Source organism: Rhipicephalus sanguineus, chromosome 1 (genome assembly GCF_013339695.2).
Source record: "Rhipicephalus sanguineus isolate Rsan-2018 chromosome 1, BIME_Rsan_1.4, whole genome shotgun sequence".
NCBI lineage: Eukaryota > Metazoa > Arthropoda > Arachnida > Ixodida > Ixodidae > Rhipicephalus > Rhipicephalus sanguineus.
Genome location: NC_051176.1, coordinates 296,767,928 through 296,788,410, shown reverse-complemented (window position 1 = coordinate 296,788,410; position 20,483 = coordinate 296,767,928). Strand labels below are relative to the sequence as shown.

At 42.3% G+C, this 20,483-nt stretch overlaps 2 protein-coding genes across 2 annotated transcripts in view; one reads left to right on the top strand and one right to left on the bottom strand.

Moving 5' to 3' along the window:
- LOC119379323 (Golgi reassembly-stacking protein 2-like) overlaps positions 1-17,624 on the bottom strand; it is a 45,342-nt gene extending 27,718 nt beyond the window's left edge. The window contains 5 exon segments of the mRNA XM_037648601.2: positions 5,805-5,891; positions 13,246-13,449; positions 14,673-14,711; positions 14,713-14,754; positions 17,449-17,624. Coding sequence (XP_037504529.1) covers positions 5,805-5,891; positions 13,246-13,449; positions 14,673-14,711; positions 14,713-14,754; positions 17,449-17,511 — 435 coding nt within the window. The 5' untranslated portion in view covers positions 17,512-17,624.
- A 243-nt stretch (positions 17,625-17,867) lies between these two features.
- LOC119379321 (cell division control protein 6 homolog) overlaps positions 17,868-20,483 on the top strand; it is a 30,722-nt gene continuing 28,106 nt past the window's right edge. Inside the window, exons 1-4 of the mRNA XM_037648599.2 lie at positions 17,868-18,318; positions 18,424-18,519; positions 18,625-18,824; positions 19,961-20,118. Of these exons, the coding sequence (XP_037504527.1) occupies positions 18,120-18,318; positions 18,424-18,519; positions 18,625-18,824; positions 19,961-20,118 (653 nt within the window). The 5' untranslated portion in view covers positions 17,868-18,119. The remainder of the gene's footprint in view (positions 18,319-18,423; positions 18,520-18,624; positions 18,825-19,960; positions 20,119-20,483) is intronic.

Genomic DNA, 20,483 nt, shown 5'->3' with positions numbered 1-20,483 from the left:
ACCCAGCTCAAGCCGTCACTGCTGGGCCATCTGCTGTACCGTAGGTGCGTATTTACTATGGAAGTGTTCATAGTACCACTCAGCTCCAGACTATCGCCGCGTTGTTGTATCAATGCAGTGACGACTAGCTTCCTGCAAGTGACGTGCACTCCGCGTCAGGGGCATTGCCAGAAATATTTTCAGGCTGGGCTGGGTTGGGGAAGGAGGAGGGGGGGGCTGACTTCTCTTATGCATGAAGTTTAAAGTTTGACGGAAGCCCATCTATTCAGAATGATACACAACGAAGGCACTGCCCTGACCAAAGTAAAAATTCAATATACACACACACAAAAGGACATTCTGGTTCCCACACGGATGCCTTGTTCACAAGTAAAATGAAAACGTGTCCGAGGAGTTCACATTAAATACACTTGAATACATCACGCAGGCAACGCACATATACTGAAGGTGGATTGCCATCGCTCCTGCTGACAGTGCCCAGAGTGGTCTGTATCAAGAGGGACTCGGGATAAAGACGTCGTGACAGTCCGTTTTCTCTAGCGAGAACATGTGCTCTTCATGCATGTTCATGCATTTGTTTGTATGTGTGTGTGCACCAGGCCCGTAGCCAGGAATTTTTTTCGGGGGGGCCCACTTGCTGAAAACCTTGACTTCTTGAGAAAAACACATATTTTTATTATTTATTTTTGGTAAAAACACATACTTCACCAAAATTTCGGGGGGGGGGGGGGGGGGGCCGGGCTTCCCCCTGGCTACGGACCTGGTGTGCACATATATACATTCCAAGTGTAAAAATTTTGGAAGGGAGGTTGCGAACGGTTTATCCCCCCCCCCCCAAGCTCAACATCTCCATGATGCTCTAGCAGTCTTGCACGAGAAGGCGGCAGCAGACTGAGGCAAAGGGTGTTTGTGTCATTCCCTAATAAAAGCGTACAGTATGCTTAGAAAAGCACTATGCTTGCTGTGCCATACATGTGCATTTGGCCTGATAATGTTAGTGCAGCAAGGTTTCTCGGCATCCGTGCCATGCTCTTGAAAGCAGTCCCGCACAAGGTGGCAGAGAACAGCGGCAAGGCACCCTTCAGTTGCTGCCAATAAAAAGTGTGCAGCACACTTAGAATAGCGCTGCGCCACACAAACGGCCGAGCAGATAGCTGAAGATGCTTATTGTGATAGGCTGGTCCGCGATAAGTCATACTGGCGCATTCGTCAGTCACCACCATCTCTCCTTTGTACTTTTATGATGCTTATTTATAAAGGCATTGCCGCAATCACACAGAAGTTGGAATCCTTGACTGATCGGTCCCTGCAGTTATTGAAAGGTGGAAGACCTTTTGCAGCACACTGTAATGACGATGAGATAAGGGGTGTAGTTAAGTTTTATGTGACAAAAAGTTATCACGGTACGCACTAACTGGTAGGCATAGGACGAGCCACTATAGCTTCAGCAATCGGCGAATACATTAGGCTGAATTAGACTCTGTCAGGGATCCATCACAACTACGTTTTAACCGTTAGATTTGTTACATATAAAGCGGGTTCGTATTAACGAGGTTTGACCACTATTGTTTAAGTTGTGCTTCACGGTGCAGCGACACGTCATGAAATGCAGTACACCTACAAGCCATTTTGATTACCTCAGACAGGTAAATTTACGGTTCACTTTAAAGGGGCCCTGCAACACTTTTTCAGCATGGTCAGAAAACGCTGCCAATTGGTAGTCAAGGCTCCCGAGAACACGTGAGCCAAACATTATAGTGCAGCACGCGGCCTGGAATTTACAAGAAGTTCACAAAATCAGCTAAAAAGCTCTTCCTCTTCTCTCGACAAAAAATGATGCTGATGGAGCGCTCAGTAGTTACTGCGGCCGTCGCGAGAGGCCGCCACTCACCAGCGCGCGCGATCGCACTGAAAGTATGCCACGCGTTCGAAGAAAGAAAGAAAATGAGCTCAAGGTCAGGAGGCGCACGACATACCTTGTTTTGTTCCCCCGTGCCATCCCCCCCGCCTCTGCTTAGCTTCCAGCGCTTTCATCGGGGCGAGAGAAGAGAGAAAGCAATTACAGCGTGCGACAAATCTTTGTAACTGCGCTCGTACTGGACGGATTCAGAAAATTTTTGCGGCGTTCAATTCGTGAGGCAATAAGTTCCTTTAGTGAAGCCATTCCATGGCTACTTTGAAAAGTGTTGCAGGGCCCCTTTAAACAACTGCAACATGCCATTGCAGTCAGCAGCATCCTCATTAGAACGCGCTCACCAGCAAGAGCATTCATGGCACATACTTCGCTTTTTCGAAATGCGTGGATCTAGGGCGGATGTCTGAATGTTCTGACACTCTCTCTCTTGAAATATGCGCGTGCAGTGCCAGCATACGCCACATGGCAAACTCATGAAATCTTTCTTTCCAACTGCTACTGTGTTGTGAGAATGCGCACTAAGGCATGAATTTGTTATTATTATTAACTATAAGCACCTCTGCAATCATCATCATTGATCACAACAAAGTCAAACCTCTCCTGGAAAAGAACCTGGATCTGCACCTATGCGTACCCTCAATAGCAGTACAACACAGCACTTGCTCAAGGAGCAACTAAATTTGGCCTTCTGACTGGGGTATAATGCTGCGCTCAGAGAACGAACCCAACATGAAGGGGGCTATCTGCCAGAAGCATTCAACAAGAGTGCGAAGTTGGTTTTTGGCCATTCTACAAGTGACACTACTTTGCTGGCAAGAGACTTTTCTGAAATCATTAAGTCCCTAGTTTCCTGGAGGGTGAGTGCTCAAGACTGGTGCTTTGCTTCACGTACTGTGCTGGTTCTACTCGCTTTTCCTGTATACAATGTAAATGCTACAAGGGCATTCACGGATGCTCTGTTCCATATCTTGGAAGAAGTGAGCCACAATGGCCGATTACAACAATAGTAAATATGTATGGGCTATATGTTAAAATGACTCTTGAAGCTGAAACACCAAGCTAAGTGAAAACATTTCAGTGACTATACTGGCTTTTCCTTCTATTCTGCAGTCAAGGCTAAGTAGTTCTGGGGTACAACAAAGGAAGTTGAAAAGTGAAAATTAACACCAAAGATACCGTGGAAATAAAAATTTCATTGCACCATAAAGAAAGCTGCAATTTCAATAATTGCTGAAAAAAACTCCAAAAGACACTTTATGATATTGCCCCAAAATGAACTTCAAAAAATGTGCGCAGCTTGCACTAGTGGCGCAAGGCTGGAAACAACAGCAGAGCTAGTGTTCGACCTAGTTTCTAAGTTTTGCTAGTAATGCCACTGCGGTGTGGTCATGACAGGGGTGAGAGGGGTAATGCGATATGAGAAGAGTATGTGCAAGTTGCACAATCAGTCGGTGGGAACATGTCACGTACTGTTATGTAGTTTTTAGCGGAAACATGTCTCTCGACTAGCTGTTACATGATTTTAGTCACATGACCAGATGTTATGTGGTTTTGGCGGGAACATGTCACGGGACTGGCTGTTATATGATGTTACGTGATTTTAGTCACGTGACTAGTTGTTGCATGGTCTCTGGCGGGAACATGTCACATGACTAGCTGTTACATTATGCAATTTTACTGACGTGACTAGTCGTTACGCAACGTTAGACATAACAACAGTCAATGTGAGGTCATGTAAACAGGTATCTAAGATGCGCGACGTAGGTGCAGCTGTGCCAGGTGATTGCTAGGCAGTGCGAGGTGACGCCATAGCTAGGTAGTTTTTTGCGACACGGGGGTTTGCTGAGCTAAAACAGCTCCACTGTTAAAAATGCTGAACCCCAATGATGTCCAGTAATGTGAGAAATGCTCCTTTATTGGTGGCATACCAGAATTATGTCTATTCCCGCAGTCTATATTAAATTTAGACTGTGTGACTTCAGTGCTGTTACACTGGTTGCTTTCATTTTTGCATAGTGAACACAGGATAATCCTTCCATATAAGGCCTGTTAGTGACGATTTCAACCTTGCCTCTAGTGAACTCATTACAGCACCAGCAGCTCTGAAGACGTCGACAACTGGCAACTGAGTTGCCATGGCATTTAGGCTTTAATCATTACCTCAGAAATGATTAAAGCCTAAATATAGACCTCAAGCTATGTCTTGCAATGCAAATAAACATTTTAATTCACTTTTGTATACATATTAGCAGCAGTACACAAATCCACTAAATGTAAAAAGGTGTGGTCCTTACAAGAGCTTATACGATGCAAAATTCAGCATGCAGTAAGTATATCAGTTAAAACAAAGATGGCAAAAGAGACCATTCTGTTAAGGTAAACAACTACTGTTCTGGTGCAATAACAAGCATTTACATTGATCACTATGCTGATGTCGAAGCTCTCAATATTAAGATCAGCTGAAGTGTATGCTGTATGGCAGCATTACTGAGGATAATTTTGTTATTTGGTTCCTACGCTTTACAGGACATATTACGAGTAAAAAGTGTGAAAAATGCATGCACGAGTGTCCGCGATAGCACAGCCCCTAATGCAAAAACAAAAACAGAAAATAAAAATAAAACACAAGAAGATTAAATAAGTGATTTTTTTTTCTTTTATTTTGAAAAATGTTTCCAAAGGATTCAAACACAGGACCTCTAGTACAGAAGCCCAATACTGTAACCATTACAGCATGCATATGCATGTCAACATAGTGAACAGAACACCCCTAAGAATTTCTCGTGTGCAAGCTAGCATGATGAGACACAACGTGTTTTCATTTTGTCAAGGATGCATGGGCACCATCAGCTCAGCACTGCATTTGCATCTGTCTCGTGCTGTAACAATTTGCGCAATGCTCTGCCGATTGATAGCATGGCTGGCAGATAGTATGCTATTAATATTTAGAATTATGTTTTGCCATTCATTTTCACTGTTACTTCAACAACAAAGAGCCCCTAGTTCTTTGCACAGAAAGTCCAGTTCACTTGCTATTAAAAGCTCATTTACAATTAGCATGCTTTGGTTTGTTTAAACATTCACGCATAATAAAAAGGCACAAACAAAGAAAATGTTTGCAATGACATTGTGGCTGTGTCCTTTTTTCACACTTGAACATTTAAACATATATACTAGAACCAAAAAGCCAGAGCTCAAGGCTCAAGTTCATTAATCCCTTAACATAACAGTTAACTTTAATCCAATCAACCTGTTATTGCTACTACATTCTCATCATTTTGTGAAGGGATAAAACACATTAGTACAGAAAATATTTTACTACCTGAAGTAAATATACAGAGAGCCTTCATTTACAGAAAAAAAAAAGAAAAACCTTCCAACTATATTGTAGCTTCCAATAAAGTAAGCAACTAGTGCAATCTTCCAATACAGTACATTAAGAAATTAGTAAAGTCTTAATTTATTCACAAATAACAGGGTTTTACTGTAGTTTGTAATACGAACTAACAAAATTTTTTTGATTAACAGAATGTTCTACACAAACTTCTCATTTATACAACTACAGGCACATTCACCTCTTAACATGCAAAAAAAAAAACAGTACCATATTATTTGAAAGACCAGTGATAACAGTCATTCTGGACAATATGCAGAACCTGTTAACGAAAGTCGGTTTCAAATGCTTACTTTCCTTTGGCACACGAGAGCCTGTTGATCGAACAATAAATTTCAAGAGGTTACTTATGGAATTACTGGAAGCAAACAAGCGACAACATTTTCAAGAAATTAGAGAAAAATTACAATAGGACATCTAGAAGCCCTGTATGAGCGAAACAAAATTACGGAGGGGCCACAACTGAGCAAGACATAATGCTGAAACAAACATTACCTCATGCAGCACAGAGTCCGAGCCAATGATATAGTCAGCATAAGGCCTGAGACCTGCTGCTTCTGCAGGAGAGTGAGGGCTCACATCCTGCAATCAACAATGACAAACTACTGCAAAGGCATCAAAAACAAAATAATTTAAGTACATTTCGTGAAAAATACTTCTGTTTAAATCAATTCTTGCTCAACACTGGTACTTTAGGATAACGAAACACTGCAGTGTGCACTTTTCTTCTTTTTGTTACCAATATACACATCATTTGGCAACACAACAAACAAGGCAAAGTTGGAACCGCATGGCAGATGCTCCCTTTCTACGCTGCTTGAAATAGTGCTAAATGTCTACACGGAAACCACAATGAAAATCTGGTCTCTGAAGGAACACGAAGAATGAGCAAGACACAAAGCTTCGATAGTAAAAACATGGGTGCAATGTTCATACCTTATTTCCAAAACAAAACCAATACACTTGCCTGGATCTATCATTTTAGCTATCCCATTCTCAATACACAAGGCATGTAATGCTTTTCACTTAGGCACTGAGCTATTGATAAAAACAAAAAAGGAAAAAGTCCAGAAAACTTTTTTTTTCAACTTCACACTAATAATTCATTAAGTGCAGGTTATGCACATGGTAAACATGTGCACTAAAATCCACAGCTTTCTATGCTTCCATATAAAACCATGTACTCTTCAGAACTTGAAATTGCCACAACTATGGCAAATACAACAAACTACCAGGTGACTGAAAAATACTGTATGTAAAATAACAACCAAACTCTTCAATGGATGAACAAAACTAGGTGTGCTTTATTTTTCTTTCACAAGGTTACTCAATTCTTCAAAGGAACTCAAATTTCAGTTTCAAATATCCGCCTTGTGCTTTGATACAGGCTTTAATATGCTTCCAGAAGTTGTTCAAAATGGCTGTGATGTCTTCTGGAGCGATTTCCTCCCATGCTCTTTCCAGAGCATGTTTAAGTGATTCAATGGATTTACGCTTGAAAGAGCATGCTTTTTGCTCCAGGATCCCCCAAACAGCGAAGTCCATTGGACTTGAGATCAGGGGGAATTTGATGACCAAACTTGCTGCAAAGGTTCACCTTACACCACTCCAGAGTCTTCTTCGCTCCGTGGGCAGGGGCCCAGTCCTGCTGCAGCCACCAGTCAATGTTTTCTGCATGTCTTTCAGCCCATGGAATGACAGTGCCCTCCACGATCAAATCGCAGTAAACCTTGGCATTGAGTTTTACTCCTTTCGGCACAAAAATGAGCTTGGGCTTCCCAAGACCAGAAATTCGAGCCCGGACCATGATGCTTTTAGGGAAATGGGGTTTTTTTATGCCCATACAGTTTGTGAAGAACCCTTTGGCAACAGTTCTAGGTTATTCTGAGAATTCCAAGCTGGTTCAACAGTGAAGATTTCATCCATGAACAGAATCCAATGCAGAGCTTTACCGCGGCTCAAGCTGCTTCATCCAGCAGCACTTTTCTAGCCTGGAGGCCTTCATTCCATCCGTGAGCATTTTTCCTTTCAATGGGTTGCGTACCGTGAGCTTCAGATCCTCTCTGATTAGTAACTGCATGGTCGAGTTGCTATCTCTGTGCTCTCTGGCAAGTTTCCTTATGTTTCTTGGCGGATTTATTTTGATCTTCTCGCTGCCAGGTAATTTAAGCTCCCGGGTTCTAACCGTTCGAGGCCTCCCGCTTCGCTGCTGGTCCTTGAGGTTCTGTCTCCTGAAACTGTTTGAGGAGCTGATACACTTGAAGACGATGCCATTCGAACATCTGCGATTTTCAGAATAATCAACCCCTGCTTGTAATGGGCAACGACCGTGTGGTGCAATTCTTCAGGGACCATTTTTTCTAAAAAGCAGGGTACCAAGAACAGTAAAAATTGCAGTTATATATAAAGAAAAAACCAAGGAACACAAGTGAATAATGTCGGTGACAGAAATTACAAACATTATAAAATAAAATAAGACAAAGTGCGTTACAGTATTTATCGGTCACCCAGTAGTTTGTCACATTGCTAAAATTGAAAATGAGCAGGGGACTACACAGGTGATTCTGACTACCTGTAAGTGCTTAGGATCTACATAAATCGTTTGTTCTGAAATTTTTTTCCCTTCCAAGTTGAATGACATGCCAGGTCGTAACTACCTCCACCTTTCATGATGTGTAAAAATATCCTGCTCAACACATCCAAAGCAATGAAACCATGCTAACTAGGCAAACAGTTTTAGCCACAATAAAACATAATAGAATTAATAACCTAGCACATGTTCAAGAAATTGAAGCAACCTACTGTCATCATCGAGTCAGCATCCTAATAAAAAAAAAAAAGAAGAAAGCCAACAAAACTGCTTCTGTTGGCACTTCTTCAAAGGCTTGGATCCAGCATCTTATGCAGCAATCATGCACGCCCCATCATAATGCAAGATGGTTCAAACTACTTAAAACTAAACAAGAGCCAAGAAAAAGCATGTTAAAGGGGCCCTGCAACACTTTTTCAGCATGGTCAGAAAATGAATGCTGCCGATCAGTAGTCAAGGATCCTGAGAACACGTGGGCCAAACATTATAGCGCAGCACGCGGCCTGAAATTTACAACTAATTCTCAAAGTCAGCTAGAAATCATTCCCTCTTCTCTCGAATAATGATGCCATAAACCCAAAGTCCACGGCCATTGGCCGATTTGAGCATAGTAAGCTGAACAGTTACGCGGCACAGTCACGCACACGATCACACTGAAAGTAACTCGCGTGTTCAAAGAAAAAAAAAAGAAAAAAAATGAAAAGAAAGCGCTCTAGGTCATGACACGCGCTGACGAACAGATGCATCTTTTTGCCCCCTTGTCATTCCCCGCCCTGCTTAGCTTTCAGAGCGCTTGCTAGTATGAAAGGAGAGAGAAAGAGCTGGAAGCGTGCGACAAATCCCTGGAACTCCGCTTGTACTTCACGGATTCTAAAAATTTTTGTGGCAGTCGATTCACGAGGCAATAAGCTCTTTTACTGAAGCCAATCGATGATTATTTGGAAAAGTATTGCAGGGTACATTTAACTCAAGGCCACAGAAAGGGTGAGAACTTTCTAGCTAGGAAGAGTTTAGAGATAAGTGATATCACAAAAAATATGGGTTCTAGTGGCAGATAGACCACATGGAACCAATACAACATAAGGCACTTTAGCGAAACAAAAGAAACAAAACTAAGAGAAAGGAGCAGACAGTGAACAGGGCTGTCCACCTGCCTTTTCCTTTCTCTCTATTTTGCTTCCTTCGTTTTGCTAAGTGTGTTGAGTAGGTTATTAGCCAACTTGCCCAACAGCGAGTCTTACTGCACCTATCCAATATGACACTCCAGACCATTAACTTCCTCAGAGATGATATGCACCAGAAGCAGTACTTTTAAGACAACCACATTTATCCCTAGATTTGCACTTGTTCCGATCAGATTTTGTGTACTTTGCTTAAAAAGGTGCTGGGCTGCCCTAATTATGACTCACTTGACTTTAGTTCCCCATCCTGAACATGTTATGTCACAGATACATAGCCACGACATTCTACATTAGGATTCATGCAAGGTCTCCATCCACAAAGAGCAGGATATAAGGTTTTTGACGCCATTCAGTATTGCAAAGAAGTAACAGCCTTTGGACGGCCTAATTTTTTCGTGGTGAATTGCATGAGGAATGCTCACAATGGCGCGGTACAACACCACATATAATTCGGCTATTTCTAAAAAGTAATCCAAAACACAACCACTATGTAATTATCATGGATTTGCAAAGTACTTTGTTTTCTTTGTTGGTGTTCATTACACTAAAAGCAGAAAATTACATTTAGTCTTGCCCTCTCTGTTACTCAATGCAGAGAAACATCAACACACAATCTCTTCCTGATTTCTGCTGCCTATCCATAAGATATGAGACACTAATGCCCAAATGACAGCAGCTGCAAGTATATTATATGTATACCTGATGAAAGCTTGTTTAAAATTGCAATATAACAATGCAATACTGCTTGTTACAATGTTTTCAGCCTAACTGCATCGAGCTAAAGATTAAAAACGGACACACTAACTAGACACTACTCATCACAAAGTTATGCTGGTATGGAACAGAATATAAAAGTAAACAGTAAAATATCATGACCTGACTGAACTGCGAAAATAACAGATGTGTCTGCACGTGCTCAACAAAACACAATACCAGAGGGAAGCACTTGGCCATCATGGGAATGATATACAAGCCAGCTTTTCTGTGCCAGCTAAACGAGATTTACCTCGCACCTTAAGATAATGCATGCAAATACTTGTAACAATGATAGTTGCATGTCTACTTTCTGTAGGATGCAAAACTATAGGCTAGTCAGAAATAATCTGCGCTTGAAATCGACATAAAAGACAATGGCACCACCAGAAAGATGCAGCACAAGTACTGTGGTAGGAATATGCCACTCATTCTGCATCATCCTTATCGCAATGCCATTGTTTTCCACACAGATTTAAAGTGCAAGTCTATTCTTGCGTCCAAATTTATCACTGTTGTGAGCCAAGTCCAGTTGTAAGGCCACACAACAGGTTTTTTAATGAGCTCTCACGTTATGAAGACGCTGGCACCTTCATCAATCGCACATGCAATATACAGCAAAGTTTAATAAAAAAAAGAAAGAAACGATAGAAGTAGGATTTTATCATTTTTATTTTTTATTATTTTTTTATTTATTTAAAGTACCTGCAGCGCCCGAAGGCATTATTGCAGGGGGAATACACAGGGTAACATACGCCTACATAAATGGATAACTATGAAAACAAAATCAACAACAAAAAAAAGAAAAAAGAAACTATGAGTGTAACAGTATGTCTCTGAACGAAGTTTCTGTGCGACAGTCAACAATCTCCTGTGGAAGCTGATTCCACTGGGAGATTGTGTGTGGAAAAAACGAGTATTGGTATACGTTTGTTCTGCAAAAACTTTCTCTTATTGTTAGAGGGTAGTCAGTTCTGTGAGACAAGAAATGGGGAGGTAAAATGTAAGATTCTTTATCTATTTTGACCAAGCCATGAAAGATTTTGAAAAGCATTTCTAATCTAATGTTTTTTCTACGTGTACTTAGTAATTCCCACCCCACCCTATCCTTTATTGCAGTAACACTAAACGTGAAGTCATAGTTAGAACTGACAAAACGGGCTGCACGGTTTTGTACCAGCTCGAGCATATTACATAGGGTTTTACTCTGCGGGTCCCAAGCCACACAGGCATACTCTAACATAGGTCTGACGTTCATTAAACAATCAAATCAAAACACCCTCTCACATAAAAGTACCTCTACAACAAGCGGTCATTCTGCAGTAGCTAAGGTAGCTATGCATCTAGTTTTGGTTCAATTTGCTATGTCACTTGGGCATGGGTGATATACGTAGCCGCAGTATATGGCTTTTCCGATGTTGACCATAGGTCAGCAAAATCACAATTTGCTCAAAATAGCTCACAAACGGTATTTTCTGCATAAGGTTCATTCAAACATAGAATGACCAATATTCTACTCAGCCAGGATCTCTTGGACTCAGACTTTACTCTAACTCGACCGAACTCATTCATGCTCATCGGTCAGCCCAAGTCTGATTGAGTCAGGTCATGAGTGTGTTTGCCCCTCTATGCCCAAGATTATAATAGAGCTGGTCATGCAGCATCTCAAGGGCACTAAAAGGACAGCAAGAGCATCAAAGTTTGAGCCAGGAAAGCCTGTGGGTTGGGGTGGCCAAGCGTACCAGGATGTTTCCATAAAAGGTCAACTGCTGATCTTTTTACAGCCTCATTTGTCAAGCACCCAAACCACAAACATGGATTCCAAGTTTGGTTTCCACACTGGCCCTTCAGTGTCCTACGATGGCTTCCCCAGGTATTAACCGACTAGCCAAGGAACAAGTGACAATTTAAACATGGCAGACTTGTGACAAGACACAAATTAGTTTTTTTATATACCAAATTGGCAACAGACCCATGAAAATAAAAAGATCCCACATTAAAATGAATAAACATTACGACACAACCACTTAGAAATGTTTCAAAAAGGGTACAATAGTAAAACATCGTGCTAAATCCCCATAAATTGCTCATGCAGACTCTGTGACAAGCTGATTCATGCTGATGTAGACAAATGCAGGTATGTCATACAAAAGAAAGCCCCTGCTGCCATTGCAGGGGGTGTCAGGAAATCAGCCTACACAATATGTGGTCTTGTGCTAGACAGATGGTGTCAGGCAAGCACAGACAGCTACATGAATGAAAAAAAGGCATTGCAAGGAACAGTCACCAAATGCAAGTAATATGGGTTACCCTCAAGTCATTGCTACAGGCCTAAACTGGTTTTAACAAGCAGTGAACTAATAATAATAATAATCATCATCAGCCTGTCTACGCCCACTGCAGGGCAAATGCCTCTCCCATGTTCCGCCAATCAACCCGGTCCTGTGCTTTCTGCTGCCACGTTATACCTACAAACTTCTTATCTCATCTACCCACGTAATTTTCTGTCTCCCCCTCACGCGTTTGCCATCTCTTGGAATCCAGTCAGTTACCCTTAATGACCACCGGTTATCCTGCCGACGTGCTACGTGCCCGGCCCATGTCCATTTCTTCTTCTTCATTTCAACCATGATATCCTTAACCCCCGTTTGTTCCCTGACCCACTCTGCTCTCTTCCCGTCTCTTAAGGTTACACCTATCATTTTCCTTTACATCGCTCGCTGCGTCGTCCTCAATTTAAGTTGAACCCTATTTCTAAGTCTCCAGGTCTCTGCTCCGTAGGTAAGTACCGGTAAGATGCAGCTGTTATATACCTTCCTCTTGAGAGATAGTGGTAGACTACCATTCATGATTTGATAATGCTTGCCGAATGAGCCCCATCCCATCCTTATTCTTCTAGTTATTTCTCTCTCATGGTTCGGCTCCGCGGTTACTACCTGTCCTAAGTAGACGTACTCCTTTACTCCTTTACAACTTCCAGTGTCTCGCCACCTATTGCAAAGCGCTGTTCTCTGCCAAGATTGTTCCACATCACTTTAGTTTTATGCATATTAATTTTCAGACCTACACTTCTACTTTCCGTATCCAGTTCAGTAATCATGAGCTGTAATTCGTCTCCCGCGTTACTCATCAATGCAATATCATCAGCGAATCGCAGGTTACTGAGATACTCTCCATTAACTCTTATCCCTAATTCTTCCCAATCTAGGGCCCTGAAAACCTCCTGTAAACACGCGGTGAATAGCATTGGAGAGATCGTGTCTCCCTGCCATACGCCCGTCTTTATTGGGATTCTGTCGCTTTCTTTATGGAGGACTATAGTGGCTGTGGATCTAATAATATAACTAGAGCAAACAAGTAGCTAACAAAATAAAATAAAATCACTAAACTGATTTCTCACTCATGACCTTACCAGCACATGCCAGACATTTTCATTGGCTCCTTCAAAAGAACAGAAGCGAATGCTGACTCCTAAAAGGCCATGGCCTCCCCACATGGACGAAGGCACAATCTCAACATCCCGCACCATCTGGGTTTTGCTGCTGTATACTGTCATGACAATAGGTTTTTCTATGTTCGCTTTTAAAACATCCTTGAGAAGATCATTGTCTTGATTCTGAAAAAAAAGAAAAGGGTATACACCAATTGTGTTCATTAGCATATAAATAACTGTAAAAGCCTTGTGCAATAATTTTTCAAAAGCTACAGATCAAGTACTTCAACAAACCATGTAAGACACAACAAAGTGAATCGAACAGACAACTAGGCTAGGGAAAGCATAGAGGATGCTCATTGTTGTCTTCAACTGTAGTGCACTAATTGCGACTTAAATTGAAATGAATTCGATGAAAAATCACCCCTTCCGTCGGTAGGATTTGAACGGCAGAAGGCGCTTCTTCGTCCCCTTCGTTGTGCATTTCTATGCATGTAATCCCTGGAAGTGTTAGCCAGTACCGCTCGTAGCCCAGGTGACGAGTGTGGAACACTATTTGCCAGAGGGCGTGACGTGCAGTGTTGCCAAGTCAAAAATAACAATCCCGCAACAGGAGCCCTCAAAACCCGCTAAATTCAATGTTTGTGCCCAACACACAGAGAAATTAAAAAAAAAAGTTCAGCAAATCAAAAAAAGAAATTCATGGTAAAGCATTGGTAAAGCTATCTACCCTAATACAGATAAATTTAGTGGGAAAACTGCTAATTTGGCAACACTGATCACGTGGCACATGACCTATGCACGAGGCAGCAGCTGACCAATAAACCCTCAGATGTTAACCAGCACTAAGTCTGTTGTGGCGAGGCCCTCTACTACCTTTCTTTCCCCTCACGAGGCCCTCCTTGTGCTACCCGCATGTATTCCTCGCTGTTTCAATGCCAAATCTAGCATAGCAGATGAAAGAAAAATAACCTATTATGTATTTGCCATTTTATTGAAAAACAGTCCATTTATACTACAAAATGTGTAATGATGCCCATTCCTGCATGTTCTTGCCATATTTATTTACCGCTAATTCCGAAGCTGTCATCATGGGTGTCGGCAGGGGGGTGCAAAAGGTGCACTTTGCACCCTCCCCCACGACTATGCAGCACATCTTTGCACTCCCCAAGACAAAATCCTGCCGACGCCCATGGCTGTCATGGTACTATGCATGTTCTGTTCATGAGTGTAACCAACCCTCCCCTCATACAACGCTCTAACTAGGGCCTGTGAGATACCTTAAAATAAATAAAGATGCAGTAACCTGAATGTACTAGAAAGTTCAGATGCCATGTAACCCAAGGTTTTACAAGATTTCCAGCTGGCAAAGCGACAACTATAAAGCAACGTTGAAAGGTACATACCAAGCGTGTATTCCCAATGGCAACAATAAAATCAAAAAAAGGCTTCCAGCCCAGCCTTATGTCCAGGAGAATTCTCTTGAACCTAGATGTGGACAGATCAGTGATGGTGCATTTTGTTTCGTCTGAAAAACAACTCTTGCTCTACGCAGGTTATATATTTTTAAAAAATGCCAGAAACAGATGCAGCAATGAACACAGTTGCAACAGCTTCACTTGAACCACAAACCAGAATGGTTCTCCAGCATAACTACAGTAGTCCTAAAGTGCCCTATTTCAGTTCTGCAATCTCGCTTGTGTGCTTTATGCAAGTAGCATAACTGGTCTAGTAAACTGCACATCCATGTCCGTAAGGCAATGTATAAAAAAAACTATGGGCAGAAATACACTTCATGCCCTCTGAAAATAAACGCGCTTCCATTCATCTACATATAAATATACAGGGTGTTTCAAGAAATGTGTCCAACCTTCTAAAAAAATCAGGAAAATGCGATATTTGATTGCTGCCTTCAGAATTGGTTTTTCTGTAGTGGCAGGGATTTTAAGATGGTTAAAGAAATTATTTGGGACTGTAATTTAAAAAGTTAAATTAATTAACTTTTTAATTAGTGGAGTTAGGTGGTTGTGTCAAATGAGGGATTGAAGTTCTCCATGCCAGAAACCCAACCCAACTTTAAGATTTCGAAAAAGTGGCATGTAGTAATAATTACGAAGTAATGAAATTCAACCAAGTTCAATGGCGAAACCTAAACAGAAACGTGGAAGAACGCAACTGCCATATTCTTCTGAGACGTCCAAAATGAGCGAATGACCTTTTTCTGTAGCGCTAGGCATCTTAAGATGGTTAGAGACATGACTTGAGACAGTAATTAAGAAAGTTAAATTAATTAACTTTTTAATTAGTGGAGTTAGCTGACTGTGTCAAATTGGGGAATTGAAGTTCTTTGTGCCAGAAACCCATCCAAACATTGAGATTTCGAAAAAGCGGTCTCTAGTAATAATTACGAAGTAATGAAATTCAACCAAATTCGATGGCTTTCGCTGTTGAAAGCCGTTGCATTTCGTTGAATTTCATTACGCCACAACAATTACTAGACGACGCTTTTTCGAAATCTCAAAGCTCGGATGGGTTCCTCGCATGAAGAACTTCGATTCTCCCATTTGACACAATCCCCTAACTCCACTAATTAAAAAGTTAATTATTGTAACTTTCTTAATTGCTGTCCTAAATGATGTCCTTAAGTACCTTAAGATTCCTGCCGCTACAGAAAAAGCAATTCTGAAAGCCCCGAGCTGATATCGCATTTTCCTGATTTTTTTAGAAGGTTGGACACATTTCTTGAAACACCCTGTATATCTATAAGTAATATGATGAAGTGCAGGTGCACGTACAAAAACAAAAAAGATACTTATTGGGTGGATTCAGCGCGATAACGAAGACAGAGATGAAGAAGGGACACGAACACCAGCGCTGTACCTTCTTCATCTCTGTCCTCGTTATCGCGCTGAATCCACCCAATATGTTCCACGGTATCAAACTCGCCCAGATGTCAGTTCTTCTGCAGTAAAAAAAAACACATTTATTTGACGCTTCGACTGGGGACCGGTCTTCAGTACGTGCACCTGCACTTCATATACTTGCTATTCACCGGATCCAAGAAACATGAACGTATGCACGCATCATATATATATATATGATGCGTGTGTGTGAATTTCTTTTTAATGATTGGCCTTACAACTACGCGCGCGGTTTGGCCTGTATGGAGTCGCGCTGCTAAGCTTGAGGGCGAGGGTTCAATAATAATAATAATAATATCTGGGGTTTAACATCCCAAAACCACGATATGATTATGAGGGACGCCGTAGTGGAGGGCTCCGGAAATTTTGACCACCTGGGGTTCTTTAACGTGCACCTAAATCTAAGTACACGGGCCAAAAACATTTTCGCCTCCATCGTAAGTGCAGCCGCCGCGGCCGGGATTCGATCCCGCGACCTTCGGGTCAGCAGTCGAGCGCCATAACTACCATAACCAGGGCGCGGGTTCGATTCCCGCCCACGGCGACTGCATTTCAATGAGGACGAAATGCAAAGAACAACCACGTGCTTAGATTTAGGTGAACGTTAGAGAACCCCAGGTGGTTTAGATAAATCCAGAGACCCCACTACGGCGTGCCTCATAATTATATCTTGGTTTTAGCACGTGAAGCTCCAGCAATTATTATTTTTCTTCCAACTGTTGGAAGTCGCACGAGCGAAATAACGCAACTGCAACACAGCGTAGGTTGTATACCAGGATGCACGTAAATCGGCATTTTCTTCGAGAAGCCACCAAGTTCACACTTGGTAAAGTCAAGTATGCGTACCGCCTTTCAACGCGCACGTTTCTCGGCAACGGTTGTCGCTTGTAGAGACGCGACTCGCTATTACGCCCAGTACATAGTCATTTTGTGATTAAAATGGACACTGCGAACAAGTGGCAAAAAAAAAATGTCAATTTGGCATGTAATAGATATGGCAATATTCATAACTGCAAATACTGGTGCGGTCACACGCCGAGAGCACCGGACCAGTTTAGTGTTCCGCTTTCAGGAAGCAGCCCAACAGCACACACAGTGACCTGATATACATCACAACACAGAACGTCCGTTACTGTTATCTCTTGATCTTCTTTATAATGCGCCATTTCTTGCCATGCTGTTATATTTATATTTACAAGGAACGCAAAGGTGAAGTATGCTGACAGTACCGGCATGTTTATTACGTGCAGGCTTCTCTTACCCGTAAAACGTGATATCCCTCCGTGCCGCCTCCAGGAATGGCACTACTTTGTGAGCCGCCCATCTTATCAAACCGTCAACCCCCAACAAGCTTTCAATCAACACATTAAAGAGCCAAGTTGATCACAAACCTAACGTGTACCCCTACGTGGCAAGGGGGACAGCACAGTTTGCAACAGTTTTTTTTCTCTATCTACTTTTTCGATGCGGAAATCGGTAACGTCACCTATCGGTGACAATTGGTCTGATTAAATAAGTACTGTGAGCATTTATGAAGGTAATTCCACTTACATAATTTTACTAACACGTATAAAACGGTCAATTTTACTTCTTAATATTGAAGCGAAATTTCTGCAGCGGGCTAGCCAATCAGAAGCCAGCACAGATTGGCGGGAAACTGACGCTGGGTGTGTGTGTTGTGTGCGAAGGCGCCAAGGCAGCCAAGGCAGTTCGCGCGCAAAATGTGTGGAGTCAGCTGACGGCGGTGTGATTTTAGGCTTCTACTTGCGGTGCTCTAACTCTTAGAAAGTGCCTCTATTTACGTTCGTCAGGAAACATAGGCTTTTCGCATCTTGCAAGGGGAATCGTGTTTGTAACAACCACGACACGCTTGTAAGGGATCTCCCGTCGTTATTTCGGTTCACTCTCAAGTGACGATCGAGGGCTGCCGGCATGCCTTCCACCCAGTCCGTTCTTCAGCTTCCTGTGCGCAAGTCAGCACGCTGCGCTGCCAAAGTTAAACAAAGCAGTAAGTCGCCTAGCAACTGTAAAAAAGCCCTTTTCGATGAGAACAATACGCGCCATATTCACCGAGTTAGCAAGAGGTTATTCTCCGCTGAGGATGCATCTGCTTCTTCGTCCGATGGTGACGGTAGGTTCCCGTGGTTTCATTTTTGACGCGCTGATTTGATGTCGTAGGACCCGAAATGTATTGGAGTGTGGGGCTTGCTACACCGAAATCGTTTTCTTTCTTCAGGGTCGCATCATTCTCCAACGTCACAGTCACCGAAGAAAGCGAAGGAGATACCCAGCCATGAAAATATGGTTTCCCTCTGTCTGTCCACGCCCGATAGTGAGTGTTTCGCACAAAATTTGGAAAGTTGCCTTGCACTGTTTTATGCTCAGTAATCGTTTATATATAGCGCCATTCTGACCTCGTCTTTCTTTTTTATTGTAGCTTCGTTGTACCAAAAGGCAAAGCAGAACTTAACGTCGCAGTCAAGCGTCCGCGTTGTCGGTCGTCAGAGAGAGATGGAGACAATGAAGGAATTCCTGCATTCTCATTTGCGCGCGGGCACCTCCGGCAGCCTCTATGTTTCCGGCGCACCCGGCACTGGCAAAACTGCTTGTCTCTCACAAATACTCGAATCATCAAAAGTAAGTTGTCTGCCTAATTGGGGCATGACGCTCAGTGGTTTGTTTAATCCTGAAGTGTCTGCACTTATATGAGACGAAATAATTGTTGCTGGCCAGTGTTAATTGTAGTTGTGAATGTCGGGATCTGCGCTGTAATCGCTGATATGCCAAAGCTATCAACATGTATTTGTATTACCTAGATCTTTCACTTTATAATTTTGTCCCACTTTGTTTAATACGCATTTCTGAAACTCAACGTAATGCATCGGTGTTTCACGTAGTTTTACCTTGCAGAGTGCCAGTGCATGCTACAAGTTTGCGCACAAATCTATCAAAACCAATGCTGGTCTCTGGATACATGAGCACTGACAGGCTTCGCTTGTGACACCTGCCATAGGTAGTTTATAAAAGGCTAATTGACACCTCGCAAAATAGTTATTGCGCATGTGCGAGCAAGTTTTTCCACACTAACAGCCTCAACCACAGACTAGTCGGCGAACAATTTTTTCCTTTGAACGCTCATCCCTGCCTTTCCTTTCTTTGGTTTCTCCCTTTCTCTCTGTACACCATAGAGTTTACTGTGAAGCGTAACATTCACACAGTAATTTTTGAAAAGCCTCTGTGGTGCTCGCGTATGTGGAGGGGTGAACACACTTAGAGGAAGAAACAGTCTGGGAACGAAAGGTTGCATGTGGAAATAATTCTTGCAGCAAAGCCAACTTACGGATGTTGCAGAGTGTGCACCAGGGGGCACTAACTATTTTGCGAAGTGTCACTTAGTGATTGGGGGGGGGGGGGGGTATGTTCTGAACTCCAACCCAACACCCCCCCCCCCCCCAATTTTCAATGTATAAGGTGTGTATGGTGTAGATGCCCCATACTCAGCTTTAGGCATCAGTCTTCTCATACGCTTATTCTCCCCCCTTGGAAAAATCCTGTATTTGCCCCATGAGGGCACCGTACATGTACTGTTGTGGTTGAGAGTTCGGCTCTTGCTGGTTGCAAGTAGTTTTTTTTTTCCACCTGTTTTCATTTCTACACCTCAATTAAGCTGCAAATCACTTGCCCTGTTCTTTCTTTGGCTTTATATGATACATACTGCCAATTATTGGACACCCAGTGTATTCAATGTTGAACTTGTTTTTATACAATTTCAGAATCTCTTCAAATTCCAGTATGTGTTTGTCAACTGTATGACACTTCAAAGCAGCTCTGCTATTTACCAGAAAATTATTTCCGGTCTGGACTTGTCACCAGCCTGTAGCAGCCACCTTGAGACAATACGCAGAAGACTCACCACCAAGGGCCATCCTATGTGAGTGCTCTTAAAAGCAAGCAGTCTAGAGCAAGGTGCCTTGTTCATGTCAAAAAAGACTAAAGAAACCTGTATTTTTCAGGAGATGTAACAAACCATGGTGTAGCCATGTGGCTAGATTAAATTACTAGTTTCTTGTTCTTCAGCTAAAGCTCTGCTTTTAGTTTGAGCAGCTTGCACAGTTTCTGTGATTGGGAATCTGCAATGTGTAGAAAGTTTCATGAAAGCAAAGAAATGTCGTACACCTGAAATCCAAACAAGACTGAAGTTCAGGGGAAGATGGAGGCTTGAAGTGATGAAACATCATTGAACTAGGGGTGTCTAATGTTACAACAAGTGGTCTTGTCTTCGTTGCTGCCTTGACA